This window comes from Manis pentadactyla, chromosome 4, assembly GCF_030020395.1.
Source record: "Manis pentadactyla isolate mManPen7 chromosome 4, mManPen7.hap1, whole genome shotgun sequence".
In the NCBI taxonomy this organism is placed as follows: Eukaryota; Metazoa; Chordata; class Mammalia; order Pholidota; family Manidae; genus Manis; species Manis pentadactyla.
The window spans coordinates 183647467-183662668 of NC_080022.1; the positions used below are offsets into that span (position 1 = coordinate 183647467).

A 15202-nucleotide genomic window follows, 5' to 3' on the forward strand; every position below is an offset into this window, starting at 1 on the left:
GACTGCCAAATCCTCAACTTTCCAGGCACAAGGATCAGCAGCTGTAGCCGGATGTGCTGTGGACAGGGAGGAGGGCGGGGGCCTACGTGGCACCAGGCAGGCCTTTCACAGATGCCAAGGCGGCTGGGGTCGTGCGGGTTATCTGTGCCCACTGAGGGGCCTGCAGAACTGCTTGAGGCCTGAGTTCCTCTACGACCGGGTGCGGCCACTTCAAACACCAAAGCCCTTCCCAGGGCCTGTGGGGCTGCGTGTGCAGCCCTGCCTGTCTCCCTGTGAGGTATTCATTTTAAAGCAAAGTTTAAAGTATAATTTACAGTAAAATTCATGCTGTAGCCTTCTTTGAATTCTGACCAACACTTACAGTCGGGCAACCACCACTGCAATCCAGAGAATATTTCTGTTGCCCAGCAAGTTCCCTCTGGCAGCCGGCTGCCCATCTGTCCCCCTGCAGTTTGCCAGTCTTTCCTTGTCCCTCCCCTCCCTACGGGTTGCACTTGCTTGATACCCCTTCCACTGATGCCTCCAGCCCACCGTGGTCCCTGCCCCCCTGCTCAGAGCCCTCCCCTCCATCCTGCGCTCTGTCATTCTTCAGGAGACAGTCCTGGCCTCAGGCCCAGCGGGGCTCCTGACAGCACTGAACAGGGTTGGAAGCTGCATCACTGCGCGAGGTAAGGCTGCCTCCCCTGCCCTATTAGACTCTAGACCCCATGCAATGGAACGTGGGAGTTTTATCTGTCACTGTATCCCCTAGAATAAAGGAGGTGCTCAATCAAGATTTGTTGAATTAATGACAGAAAACCCGGATGAGAACTAGGGTTCTCCAGCCTTCTGGGCCCCAGCTTTGGGCATGCACAGATAGGATGGCTGCAGTCAGGCTGGGGGAGCTGTGACCCGGACTGTGACCACGGGGAGGAGAAGCCCCCACCAGAGGACAGGACTCTCTTCCCACCCCTGGCTCTCTGATCTGCACCGCAATAGGTCTGTTTTCGCCCAGCAGCCACGCGTGTTTGCGGGCGTTTTGGGAGCACCGCAGTCAGCTCCCCAAGCCAGGACAGGAAGTCTCTCCTGGTCTCCTTTCCCACCGGTGTGTCTGCCCCCTCGCTACCGCCCATCAGACTGGCTGCCAGAGAGCCGAGTCCAACTCAGGCGCCATCCCTGCAGGACCTCCTAAGTCCAACACTCCCACTAGGCAGACCTCAGGCGGCCCTGTCTCCAGCCCTACCCGCCCTGGCCTGCCCGGCGCATCCACGGGTCGCAGTGCATTGTTTGCAGCTGCAGGACGCTCCTCTGGGCGCTCAGAGCCGGGCGAGCACCTGAGGGCGTCGCCGCACCTGGGGGCCCGCTGACCCTGCTCTGCCCTGACTTTTCTCAAAAGCACCCCCCGACAGCACGGATTGTTTCCGCAGGTGCTGCTGCCAGGCCGCTAATACCCTCCGGGTCAAGGGCTTTCGTCTGCTTTTGTTCACTGATATATAACAGTGCCTGGCAGGTAGTAGGTGCTTAGCAAAGGGGTTGTTGGCGGCCTTTCGCGGGTTCCCCGTGCTGCCCTGCCTCCTCTCTGTTCAGCTCAAGGGTCCCTTCCTCCGGGGGGCCTGTCCGTCCCGTTCCGCAGGCAGAATCAGGCGGCCCTTCTCCACCGGGTGCTTCCCGGTCAGCATCAGTTGTTGCAGCAGGTGGGCCAGGCGCGCCCTAGGGCAGGATGGCGTCTTACTTCTTTGTCCCGTGGCTTACACAATGAATATTCAGTAAATGTCCGGAGGTGAATTTAGAACTAGTGACCCAGGGGCTGAATGATGCTCCCTTCCGCCCCCAATGCATCAGCAGCTCCCTGCACTTTGACACTCTATGTCCTTAACTTGTTAAGTAATGAGAAGCCGCGGGGCCTAGAAGCTGCCGTGAAGCCGACTCAGGAGAGTTCTGGGCCTGCTTTCAGTTCTCCGCGCTCTTAAATCGGTGGGGTCAGGACAGATTCCAGACCAGAAAAATGCGGCGGATTCTCGCGCGCTGCCCCTTGGAGCCGGAGGGTGGGCCCAGGGCGGGGGCGGGGCCTAGTCCGGCCGGGGCGGGGCCGGGGCGCGGGCGGACGCGCGTCCCGGGCCGGGTGGCGGCGGCTGCGGCGGCCGCAGTCCTGCCAAGCCATGCCGGCCGCGCGCGTGGAGTATATCGCACCCTGGTGGGTCGTGTGGCTGCACAGCGTCCCACACCTCGGCCTGCGCCTGCAGCCGGTGGACAGCACGTTCAAGCCCCGCGATGAGCGTTACCAGGAGGTGAGTCCGCGCGGTCCCGGACCCGGGCCACGGCCGGCGCCGCTAGTCCCCGCACCGCCCCTTCCCCTTCCCAGGCGCCGCTCCCTAGCGCCTCTCAGGCGCCCCCTCTGCTCCGCAGACTCTCCACCCCTCTCCCCTTTCCCCCGGGACCCTGGGCCCACGGTCCCCCCATCCAGGAATCTCATGGACCGGGAAAACTGGGAAGATGGGAGTTGAGTCGGCGTTGGGAATGGGGCGGAGGGACGGAGGCTGCCTGCAGGGGTGGGCGGAGCGCCGAGGGGGAGGGCGGCGGGGGGTGTTTGTGCCTGTACCCCGGTAATTCCCGCGCGCGAGCTGCAGGGCGGGGGCGGGAGGGAGGGAGCCTCGGGGTTTTCCTTCTACGGTTCCAAACCCGACAAATCCGCAAACCCGGGCGCTCTCTTCCCGGGTCTGTGCGCCCTGGGAGAAGTTCGGGCAGAGCCTGACGAGTCTCCCTAGTTGTCTCCGCGGCAGCCCTTCCGCCCCAGCCCCTGCCTGCAGGGTGGGAGCCGCCGCCAGCACCTCTGCCTGGGCCCCTGGAGGAAGGCTGCTGAGCTGCGGGAGGTGACCTCCCTACGGGGCGCTGAGAACCCACAGCCCCGTGGATGTTTGGGGGGAGGAAGGTGGCCCCCAGACTAGCCTCTCACACAGGCCTCCCCTTCCCCTCTGTACATGGGGTACACACCGTCTACGCCCTGGACTTCTAGGGTCGTGGCTTCACCCTTGCACTTCTGTGGCCTCTCCCTGCTCTGCTGGCTCTGCGCTCTGTGGTTTCTGCACCACTGGGGGTAGGATTGGGGTGGGGGCTCCCAGACTTCTCCAACCAGAGACGGCTGCACTCTCCTTGCCTTCTCAGGTCTGGCCAGGCCGGCTCCTGCCCTTGTGGCCTGGCTGAGTCAGTTCTCTGCCTCCTCAAAGATTCAGGCTGGGAAGCCCCTGACAGGGCGCATCTCAGAGCTTTGAGGCCCAATGGCCTCTGTCGGCAGTCAGGTTCTCAGGCACCTCTTCCGGTGTGGAGCAGTGGGGCAGAGCGGGGGAGGCGGGGGCCTTCTTGGAGGCTTAACCAGGAGTCAGCTGTTCGCTTCTTCCCTCTCCAGGCCCTTCTGCAGGGCGCAGGGGATCCTGATCCCATAGGGTGTGCAGTGCATCGGTGACAGGGCGGCTAATAATAACCCCTAGCGTCCCTGTCACCCTCAGGCCCCAGGCAGGTAGATGGTGCCTGCCCTTGCAGGAGGGGAGGCTCAGGACCCCTTCCTGCTGTTAGGCAGGGACGGGGAGGCAGTCAGGCGATTTGCCAGGCTCCCTCCTGGTCTGTGTTTGCCCCTCCCACTCCCAGAGCCCTGCGTGGGGAAGTCAGTGCTGCCTGAGAATGTGGCTGCCCGAGGATGGCCCCAGGGAATCTTCCACTCCCCAGGAGTGTATGAAAAGAGGCAGATACAATTTCAGAGACAGCTGTGTTGTTGCGTGTGTGTGTGTGTGTGTGTGTGTGTGTGTGTGTGTGCCCGTCCTTGTGTCCCAAACCCTGCACCCCTGATACTGCACCTGGGTCTCCAACCATAGCTTTCTCCTCCCAACTGGAGGAAATCTAAACTCCTGTCTGGGTGGAGAAGACCTCCGGATGTGAGCAGGACACTCCACCACCCCACTCCCCACCAAAACAGCTCCTGTCTGGCCAGCAGCTGTGGCCGGTGGGACCTGAGCCTGCCCCACCTGCCTCAGTCCCATGGAGAGGTGGCGGCTGAGCTAGAGACACCCATTCACAGCCGCTGGGCCCCCAGCTGCTCGGCCCACCCCTGCTCTTCTCAACTTGTCAGGCCTCCTAAAGGCGCTGACTGGGAAGTGAGTGCAGAGGGCCTGGACGGGAAGTGTGACTGGTTGTTTCTTAAGGTAGCTCCTACTTTGGCCATTTCCCTGGTTGTCTGACTGTAGTTTCTCCTAGAAGTCCCTTCGTCCTGAGTGACAGTCACTGCCAGAGTCCACTGGCAGGTCAGTTAATACCAGGGCTTGGGCGCCTTCTGCTGTCCGTCATCTCAGTACTGAGCGAGCCTGAGTGGGGCCTTGGGGTCACATGACACCCAAGGCAGCCAGGCCTTCTGGGCTCAGGGCTACAGCAGCTGAGTACCTGGGCTGGGGACTCTGCCATCATCCCACTGTCTGGGTTGGAATCTCTTTTCCCACTGTGTGACCACAGCAGTTTTCAGTACCTCTCTGAGCCTCACTTCCCTCATCTGCAAGTATTGAGATAGTCCATGTAACATGCTTAGTACATACGGGGTCCCATACCACGTAGTAGGACCCGGGGATATGGTCCATTAGATGGACTGGCCTTGAGGTTCAGCTGTGTGTCCAAGTCCAGTACCCACTGGGACACAGGAAAGAGATCTGCTTCAGACACTGGTCAGGGAAGACAGATACACATGCAGACCGGGTTTCCACTCATGCCCCAAGTTTCCAAATGAGCAGGGTGGCTTGTGGCATGGTGCACGTGTGTATGTGTGTGTGTGTGTGTGTGTGTGTGTGTGAATCCACACATGCATTAAAGACTAAGGGGAGATGGAAGCAGGTAGATGCAGCTTGGCAGAAGCAGGACCTGAAGGCAAAAAGGGATCTTAGAAGAGCGGAGGTGACAAGTTGCATGGTGAACTGGAACATCTGAGCAAGTTCACTTCCCAGAACTTCGTGAGGAGATGGGGACTCACACTCACTTTTTCTGGTCTGCGTGAGCAGTGAAAGTCCCCTGATAGCTGATCTTTCCACCCCTCACCCCCAGAAGACCCTGCCCTGAGCTCAGGCCACCAAGCTCCTGGGAAGGTTGGTGGGCAGGCAGAGGTGGGTGAGGTGAGCACAGGTGAAGGAGGGGATCCTGGCCCTGCCGGGCCTGCAGCTCCAGGCTGCCTGTCGTGGCTGTGTGTCTGCACAAGAAGCAGCCCAGACCACCCAGCCTGAGCCTTCCCACCCTGACAGGCAAGGAGTGGAGATGGAGATGATCCCCTCTCCAAAGAGATCATGAAAGGACGCGCTCAGCTAATGGATGTACAGAAAGCACGCAGCCAGTGCCTGGCCTGCCATGAGTTGCCACAAGCACTGCTTGGGAAGGAGACCCAGCCAGCCAGGTGTCCACTGGGCAGAGTTAGGGACAACAGACAAGGCACGTGACTGTGCACCCAGCTGTGTCTTCTGCCGGTTGCCACTGTCACCTCTGCTCTCAGGGGGACGATGTGCTGGAAATGTCTTAGTAAGCGACCAAATGCTGTGCAAACACTGCCTGTTGCTACTGCCACCATGCAGGAGCCCCATGCGTGCGTCCTGCCTCGGCTCCTTTGCCTGCTTCTGTAGGCCAGCCGTGCATGAGGAAGTTGGGGGGTGTTTTTAACTTCTTATATTTAGGCGTGTGTTTTCATGTGTTCACATTGGGTGGTTCAGTTCATAGACTCCCCAGAGAGTCCCAGGTGTGTGTCCTCATGCAGGGGAGGGGACAGAGTGGGGCCTAGACCCAGAACTACAGCTACCCCCACCCCCGTCCAGGAGGCAAGTGTCGGGAGGAAAGGCCAGGCAGAGAGCACAGCCAGTGGGATCTGACAGGAGCCACGGTCAGGACGAGGGAGCCCCATTCATCCAGCCTGAGCAGTCGTGGTCATCCGCAGGCACCCGCACCCCACCCCTGCTGGGGGCTGCGGGGGGAGGGGGCAGTAGTCGGGGAGGAGCCTCTCCCTCCATGTGCTCCAGTTCCCTTCCTCTGGCCTCACGCGAGGCTGTCTCATGCTCTGTATCCTGGGGTCTTAGGGTGAAGGGACAGGCTGTCCCTGCTGCCCCCACTGCGGGTCCTGGGTCAGTGCTCTGGGTTTCTCAGTACAAAGTGACAAACTAGAACTAATTGAAATTACTCTGGGTTCCATGTTGGGGCAAAATATGGGAGTGGTGGGGCTGCGGGGCACTGAAGAGGCCTAGGGAGACATGGGAGACTGCTTTCTAGTGTGTCTGTCAGAGCAGGAGGGACTGAGAGCTCCCAGCTCCCTCTGGAAGATTGTCCCTTTCCCAGCTTCCCCCTCTCCCCACTGCACAGGGGACATGCAGTGTTCATTACAGGCAGGGAAACACTTGCCTCTCAGAGGGTGGCAGGTGACAGCAAGGGGATTATGGGAGATGGATCTGCAGGTTAGGCCTCCTCTCCCTCCCTGTTCCCTCCCCCGCCTCCCCTCCCACCTCCTTCTCTCCCTTCTGTCCCACCCATTCCCTCCCAGCACCCAGGGACAGTTCTGGAGGTGAACTGCTGATAAAGGGGCTCCTCCTGCATTTGGGTTTCCCAGGCCTGGCCTCCTCGGAGCTGGACTACATCATGGGTGACCTAATTGAGGCCAGCTGTCCAACTTGGAGAGGCCCCAGCCGCACAATCCCAGGGTCCTGCCCATGGGACTGAGCTTGCAGGAGGCCAGGAAGCTGAGTGGCTGTGAGAATATGAAGTAGGAGGGCCAGCTAGCTGCAGGGACTGGGGGTGGGGACAGGCTGTGGTTTGCAGAGATTGAAATGGCCCCAAGCCATGTCTTGACCATTTCCTGGGGGTCCTCCTTCCCTGCTGGGTGGAGACACGTGGTATAGAGTCCATGGGCTTTCTGTTTGGGGGTCGACTGAGAGTGGGACGGTCCAGGAGGCCAGCCAGAAGTCAAGGGTACCTGGGTGATGTGGATGTGAACCACTCTCATCTATACAGATGGTTTGTCTGGGTTTTCATTGCTTTTTTTCCATAAGGAATAACTTACAGGGAAGTGCACACTCTTCAGTGTTCACCTCAGTGCATGAGTATGCTTGTGTGGATGTGTGTTTGTGAGAGAGAGAGAGAGAGAGAGCAGCACCACCCTGATCAAAGCGTGTTCTGACCCCAGGAGGCTCCTCCCACCTCCCCCCCAGCTGATACCCTCCCAAATTATTGCTGTTCCAACCCCTGCCACCACGGTTGAGCTTCTCTGCTTTGGGCGCCTCATATAAAGTCAACCCTGAAGTCACTACCGTTTTGTCCGGCTTGCTTCCGCCTCCTGTGCGCCTGTGACATGCACCCGTACCCCCCTGTGCGGCTGCAGCTGCTCATGGCTGCGTGGTATTCCATTGTGTGACTAGAGCGCATTTTATGTATCTGTTCTCTTCTTGGTGGTCATTTGGGTTGCTTCCAGTGTTTGGCTATTACTGCTGTATTCAGCCACTGTGAACATTCGTGTGTGTGTTGGGGGGACATGAGCCCTCCTTTCTATAAGGTAATTATCCAGGAGTGGAGTTGCTGGATCACAGGGCATGCCAGTTGCCCAGCACTTTGCAAATTGTTAAGAGGATCCCTGCATCTTAGCAGAGGGGCCTCAGGGTTTGGGGGTGGCGGGTGGCCAGGACAAAGTGTGGCATTTACATCCACTCCTCTGTCAGAGGAAGCTCTGAATATTGGGCTCTGCTAGGTGAGTCTGTTTAAAAAAAAAGGTCAAGCTGGAAAAAGCTTGAGAAAGAATCAGTGTTTCCCAGACTTGAATGGGATACAGATCTCTCTAGATGCAGCTTGATTCACCATCACACCCACGTCCAGGGTGGGCCTGAGATTCTGCCTTCTGACAAGAGTCTGTGTTGCAGAAGATGTCAGCGCCATGGTTTTAAGTAGTGAGGCTCTAAGTGTCTGTCCTTGGCCCGGCTTGCCGGACGCTCCAGTGAGGGGGCCCAGGCCAGGGACCTCCTGGGCCAAGCCTCCTGGGCCAGGCTGGGGAGTCCCAGCCCCGCCCCCACACCAGGACTTCCGCAGGGGCACTGTGCTCAGGTCTACAGGGCCCTCCCAGCTGCCTGGAGGAGAGCTGTCCATTCACACTGCTGGCGGCCGTGCGAGGCTGGGGAGGCAGGTCCTGGCAGCACCTATGACGTGCTTATCCCCGTGCAGGTGAAAGCCACACTGGACCACACCCACCATGCCCACTCCCAAGTGAACCACCTCCCCTTCCCCTTCTGGGCTGTCCCCACCACTTTGGCCATTTTCCTTGGTCCAGGTGACCAGCAGAGCAGGTCAAGTCAGGGGTCCCAAGGCCGGCAAGAACCTCCCAAGCTACTGCTCCGGCCCAGGGAGGAGCAGGGTGGGTCCCGCAGGCATCCTCACCACTGAGAGGCTGTGCCCCGCACAAAAATGGCCCCAGGCCTCAGGAAGGCAGACCACAGCCTCTGCTTTTCAGGGCTGTCTCCTGGCGTGTACACACTCCTGCACACATCTCGTCTCCCCCTCAGACTGGAAGGGTCCCAACAGCTCCCCTACCCTACTGATCACCACCGTCAGCTCTCGCCTCCCACCCTGACAGCCCAGACTGGAGCCCTGGGGGTTCCAGACCTGGAACTACTTGGGGGGCACGTGGGAGGCAGGGTGAGGCTGTCAGCTTGCGAGCCTGACTTAGAGCCACGTCTAGCCCTGGCTGGTGGCCACCAATCCTGGTGCCATCTGGTGTCCATCTGGCTGAATCGAGACACTGGGCAGCAAGTGGGGTGTGGGCTCTGGGCCTCCTGACAGACAGCAGCTCCCCGTGCAGGACCCTCGGTGCTCGGTGGACCTGAGACAGCACTTTCTGCCCCCTTCAGAATTCTGGGCTTTGCTGCTACCACTGGCACAGGGCAGGGTGGCGGAGGGTGGAGGGGGGCGTGGTGGGGAACAAGGTTCAGAGGAAGCAGATGCCCCAGGCTGTCCCTCCTGGCCCCGCCCCAGGTCCCACTCGGATTCCAGGCCATCTTGCCCGATACCTGTGTCCTCCAGGATTCCCCAGTGCCCTCCTGCTCGTGGGCATCCCCCTCCTGGTCTGTCCCCATCAGTCTTGAGGCTCGCGGTCCACAGCACCCCCTGCCAGTTGGCACCCCTGCCTTGTCCCTTGAGCGGCTCAGAGTGGCTCATCAGGCAGACGCTAATGCAGATCTCCATCTAGGTGCGGAAGCCTCAGCCCTGGGGCCAGCGCTGGGCTGCTCCTTCTCCCTCACCTCCCCTAGTGACCGTGCCCCAAAGACTCATCCACAGCCTCTGCCCACCCTCCAGGTCTGCGCTCCATCTCCCCAACCCAGCCCAAGTGACAGGCACTCAGGGTACAGTAGAAGCTTCAATCATAGGGAGGAGGAGGGAGGGACGGACAGGGAAGGGACGACAGACATCTAGGGCAGTCACAGCTCCCACCCCCGCACCCAGCAGAGCTCAGCCAAGCACAAGGCCCTTCCTGGATGCTGTGGGACCCCACACTGACGCTGGCCTCTCCCCCTTCAGTCTCTGCTGTTCCTGGGGCTGGTGGCCGCTGTCTGCCTAGGCCTGAACCTCATCTTCCTCGCGGCTTACCTGGCCTGCGTGTGCTGCTGCAGGCGGGACGATGCCACACAGAGCAAGCGGCGCAGCTCCTGCTGTGTCACCTGGACGGCTGTGGTGGCCGGGCTCATCTGCTGGTGAGTGACCTTCTGTGCTGGGTCTGGTGTGTGCAGCTCGGGGGCTTCTCAGTGCAGTGGGAGGCGAGGCGGGCCCAGTGGATGAAAAGTGAGCTGACATGGGCCTGAGCATGTGTCTTGCCAATGGTTGGCCCCATGACCATGACAACCCCTCCTTCCCTTTCTGCCACCAGTCCCCCAGCAACCCTAAGTGGCTCATCAGCTGTCTGGACACATTCTCCTAAGTCCCAGCACCTCAATGGAGAGAGCCTGTGCCTAGGGAGGACGCTGTCCCTTTTCCTGCCTAGCAGTGGGAATTGGATGCCTGAGGGAGGTAGGCGTCTCTCTAGTGCACTCCAGCCCCTGCTCCCACGAGGGCCTGTTGAGCCTGGCAGGGATGTTTCTGGCAGCCCCACCAGGGAGCTCCCTGAGCAGTTTCCCAGACAGCGTTCCTGGACTGAGGGTGTCTCCTCTCTGTGTTCCTGTCTCCTTCCAGCTGCTGCCCTGGGTCTGCAAGATCAGAGAAAATCTATCTGCAGCCCAGATCAATTCCATCTGCTCGTGAGATCAATAGCTCTTAGTGCCATCTGCCAGGTCTCCTTTGCTTTGGATGGTGAAGTGAGGATTTCTAACCCCAGGCAGGAGCCCATGCTGCTCCATGCAGTGTCCACTCAATGCTCACTCTGTTTTCAGGCATTAGTTGTTGTATTTTCCTTATTTTCCTATCTACAAAGGTTTTTTCCAAAGCCTCAGATCCACCCTGAGATGCTCCCAGGGGTGGTCACCCTCAAGGGGCATAGGTCCTCAATGCTAAGTGTCCGTTGCCCCCAAGAACCCACAGTGGGAGGTACCCACTGTCTCGGCAGCAGGGCACAGTCAGTCCGGGAGTGAGCCCGCCTGGGTTCTCATCGCCGGCAGCTCACCCAGCCACTGCAGTTTTCCTCTCTGCTAGAGCATGTTCACGGTGCGGTCCTGCTTGCAGTGTGAGGGTCACCTAAGCCAAAAGACAGGCAAGAACCTGGAGCCAGGGGGCAGGGAGACATGCACTGAGCATACGTGGCTGGCTAAAGGCTGCAGCCGAGGCTAAAAGCATTAACTTAAAGAAAAGTGTTCCATCCCAGGGCGGGAGTTCCGAGGTGACTATGACGCCCAGCAGAGAGGGGCTCTTGCAAAACACCTGGAATGAAGAAGCCTCCTGCTGGGAGCAAGCAGCTCAGCGGGCAGGGAGAGGCCGGGTGCAAGAGAACAAGAAACCAGTGGTGCTTGCTACACGGGGAACCCTCTCTCATGGGAACTCAGACTTTTAAAAACACGCTGCAAGTGACAGAAGAATGCTTAGGAACAGCAAAAATGACTTTGAGGTCAATTCCAATAAGTAATAATTACCTGACATGTAAGAATAACTCAAAACAGAAGGAGTGCATGTGGCATTTTTGAAATTCCACGTTATTTGTACCAGGCAAGAGTGAGCCAGTGGTAAGAACAGGCACCAGTCCTACCTTCTTATAGCTCGTGGTCTACTGGGAGAAGCAAAGAATCACATGCTTGTTTGGTTTGAGTAATTATAAACTAAGGAATAAGCTTGAAGGAATAGGCATAAAGTTGGATGGCACACCCCAGTCAGTATCACTGGGTGGCAAGGGGCCCAAGATCCAAACAATGAGGTGTTAACTAGGCAAAGGTGGGAGCAAGGTAGAAGGAGGTGCTTCCAGGCAGAGGGAAGAGGAGTATGGGCAAAGGCCCTGTGGCTGGAGGGGGTGTGGAGCACTTAAGGAACTGGAAGAAGCCAGTGTGGCTGGAGCAGAAAGCATATGAGAGGCCTGGGCTGGAGGGTGCTGCAGGGGTGGGGAGACCAACAGTACTTGGAATGGACGGCTTGGTCCTTCCGCTGGAGCTGGGCTCAGATTGGAGTGAACTGAGGGAGGGAGCTAGGGAAGGGGAGTTGAAAATGCAGAAGCCTAAGGGCGTGAGGTGAGGTTAAGGGATTAAGAAGGAGGGATCACGCTGAGCTCTGAGAGCAAGGATCCTGGAGAAGAGGCGAGATTGAATCCATGGAAGAAAGTGTAAACAAGGGGTTCCCAAAGAGGCAAAAGGAATATGAGGAGAGCCCCTTACGCTCCACTATTCCGGGGACAGCGGTTTTATATTTGGAAAGGATAGTGGTGTCACCATGGAGAGGGCATAAATCGCCTGCTGTTTTATTTTGTCTTTTTCCCCAAGCAGAATGGTCTTGGGGCCCAGGCAAGACTGATGTTCCCAAGAGGGAGCTAAGGGACCCTCATTAAACAGCTAGGGTGATTTCTGGTCCTGGAAGACCAGGTGTGACTGCACAGCCCCTCCTGGGCCGCCTCCAATGAACCCACAGACCAGGGTAAGGCAGGAAAGAGAATGCCTCCGTTCTCAAAAGCAGGAAAAGGGAGGCTTGAGAAAGGATGGAAAAGCATTGGCTTGATGCAGAATCCACAGAAAACACTAGATGATGGCACAGATAACCAGAAGAGGAAGTTACAAGGGGCAAACCAAAGGTATTTTTCAGAGAATAATAAATAAAAAAATTAACTTACTAAGTAGAAAATTACAGAACTACAATAGGTTTAATGGGTGAATGTTTCAGCTGGGCATTTGATCGGTTTCCTCACAGCATCCCAGTGGCTGCTGTAGAGAACTTTGGACTGGACAGTGGTGCAGTTAAATGCATTCAAAGCTGGTTGACCACTTCTGGTGAATACAAAGAATACTGATTGCACAGTGGCACCCCAAGCTGTACTAGTGGGTACCTGTGCATGTGTGTTAGACACACAAAGCCTGTAGGAACCTTGTTTTAAAACGCACATGCCCAGACCACACTGATTGGGTGGGTGCCCGTTACCTACACTTGAGCAGATACCAGAGTTGATCCTATTCTGCAGTCCAGGGTCCACTTCCTGAGAAACACCAATGGAGGGCACCCTGGGAGGAGGTTTCTGTATTCCTTCCTCGGTCCTGTCCTGTTAAAAGGAAAAGTGTAAGTGTACACATGTGTACACTCATCTCGTCCCCTTAAATTGGCGTTTGGGATGCAAACACAGGAGGCTGCCTAATGAGTCTTCAGGTGATCCCTGGTGGTGCGGGCCAGATAAAATATGCTAGAAGACAGGAGCAAGCTGTGAACTGATTTGTTCAGGCTGGAACGTTGGACCAAAACCAACTAGATGAAATTTCTCAGGGACAAACTTTTGGTTAAAACAAAACAAAAATCAATACAGCACTTTAGGAAGGCAGAGAGCTGGGCTTCAGACAGTGTGACGAAATCCAGGGGTTCGTAGGCCATGAGGTCAGAGGCGGGGAGAGGAGGCTCCCAGAGTGTGAGGCTCCTGGTGCTTGGAGCTGGGTGGACAGCCTGGCCTTGGGCGCTTCACTCGGAGGCCATGATTTAGGGCAACGCCGGCCAGTTAGAGAGGGTCGGACCAAGAGGGTGGTGGCGATGTACACAAGGGTCTGGAGGCCACATGTCTGACTTGGAGAGCAGGAGAGCAAGGGTGACGCAGAGCCACATTCAGAGGCTTGGCGGGGTGTCCTGGAGAACAGGAGGCTTATTCCCAGCAGCCCAGAGGACAGCCAAGGACCAGCAGGTGAGGTTAGGGAGGTAGGATTTGACTCGATCTAGGAAGGAACTTTCTACAACCTGGAAGTTTTTGGTAGGACTGGCTGCCTCATGGGGGGTGTGGGGAAGCAGGGGGAAAGGGCAGAGAAGGGAGGAGGAGTCCCCAACTCCTGGAGGTTTCAGGAGAAACAGGTAAGGAGACCTCCGTGGCTACACCCTAACTCTGTTGGTCATCCGGGAGCTGATAAAGATACAGGTTGCTGGGACCTGCCCAGACTTCCTGCATCAGAATCCCTAGGGCCGAGTCACAGTCCTCCACCCTTCGGAGCCACTGGGCTGGAGGGCAGTAGTATTTTCCTGCCCCCTGAATGAAATACGCTGTCGAGCTAGTCGGCCAGGTCAGGGGCAAGCTGACCCTCAACCTTTACCACCCTCCCCACCACCTGCCGGAACTGACATCATCTCCCCCCTCCCCCCCAGGAAAGAGTTCTTCAACTAAAGTGAAAAACCTGCTCTCTAGGGATGTTTATTGCAGCTTTATTCATCATCACCAAAACTTGGAAGCAACCAAGATGTCCTGCAGTAGGTGGATGGGTAAATAAACTGTGGTCCACCTAGACAGTAGGCTTTCAGCACTAAAAAGCAATGAGCTATCCAACCATGAAAAGGCATGAAGGAACCTTAAGTGCATATTGCTAAGTAAAGAGGCTGTATCCTGTGTGGTGTATGACATGCTGGGAAAGGCAAAAACTATGGAGATGGCAGAAAGATCAGTGGTTGCCAGGGGGAGGGGGAGGGAGGGATGGATAAGCAGATCACCCATTTCTAGGGCAGTGAACCTGCTGTATATGAAGCTATCCATGTCATTATAGGTTCGTCCAAACCCATAGATTGTACGATACCAAGAGGGGACCCTAAAGTCAACCATGGACCAGTGTAGGGTCATCGCTTGTAACAAACGTGCCAGTGTGCCGGGAGGCTGTGCCTGTGGGGGGCAGGGTTTGTAGGAAATCCCTATACCTCTGCTCAGTTTCGCTGTGAATCTCAAACTGCTCTAGAAAATAATGTGTTAAATGAGAAACAGACCTGTTCCCTCTGAGCCCTGCTTATCCTGCACAATCATGAGCAAATAAATGATTGCTGTTTACGCTGCAAAAAAAAAAAAATTGTGTGTTAAAAATGACACCCCCTTCTCCTGTGGGCGTCACCTCTAACTTTGGGGTCTTGCTTTGTAGTGCTGCAGTGGGCGTTGGTTTCTATGGAAACAGTGAGACCAACGACGGCGTGTACCAGCTGCTCTACTCCTTGGACAACGCGAACCACACCTTCTCCGGGGTGGATGTGCTGGTAAGGCTGGTGGGCAGCTGGCCCAGCTGGGCCTCAGTCTGGCCCCAGCTAGTTGGGCTCCAGGGTGGACTGACCTCCCTCTGGGGCTACAGTTGGTCCTGCCAGGAGCAGACGAGCAATGCCTGCTCTGGGGCCAGGAGGGGCGGCAGGGACAGGAGCGAGGGCCAGAGGAGAAAGGCTGTATGAGTCCGGGGGGCTGTGGGATCAGAGCCCTCCTAGGCTCTGTCTCCCCACTTCCTCCGCCCCAGCACCAGAACCCCTGGAGTAGGAACCCAGCCCTGAAAGGACAGTCCCCTGGGCTGTCCTGATGGGAAACTGGAGCTCATCATGTCGGTAGCCCAGGAGAGCTGCACCTTCCTGTTGGCCCAGGGACCCTGAACGTGGAAAATCAGCCCCACAGTGTTTATATTCACTTTAAGGGCCATGTACCCAGTCTTGTGTGGTCCAGGAAATGCAGGGGGAAAATTCTTCAAAACCCCCGGAAGCCCCCTGGGTGGTGAGACTGCCTGAAACCCAGTGAGGTGCCCTCCGGACGCTGGCTTCCCGGCTGGGAGCTCGGGATGCAGGATGGTGCCAGGCT

The 15202-nt window shown here is 57.5% G+C and overlaps 1 protein-coding gene across 2 annotated transcripts in view; it reads left to right on the plus strand.

The window, feature by feature from the left end:
- The first annotated feature begins 2067 nt into the window (after positions 1-2067).
- The window catches only part of TTYH2 (tweety family member 2), a 36789-nt gene continuing 23654 nt past the window's right edge, over positions 2068-15202 (plus strand). For both annotated transcript variants that reach the window (XM_036900059.2, XM_036900058.2), the window contains exons 1-3: positions 2068-2267; positions 9541-9713; positions 14511-14622. In XM_036900059.2, coding sequence (XP_036755954.2) covers positions 2139-2267; positions 9541-9713; positions 14511-14622 — 414 coding nt within the window. In that variant the 5' untranslated portion in view covers positions 2068-2138. The remainder of the gene's footprint in view (positions 2268-9540; positions 9714-14510; positions 14623-15202) is intronic.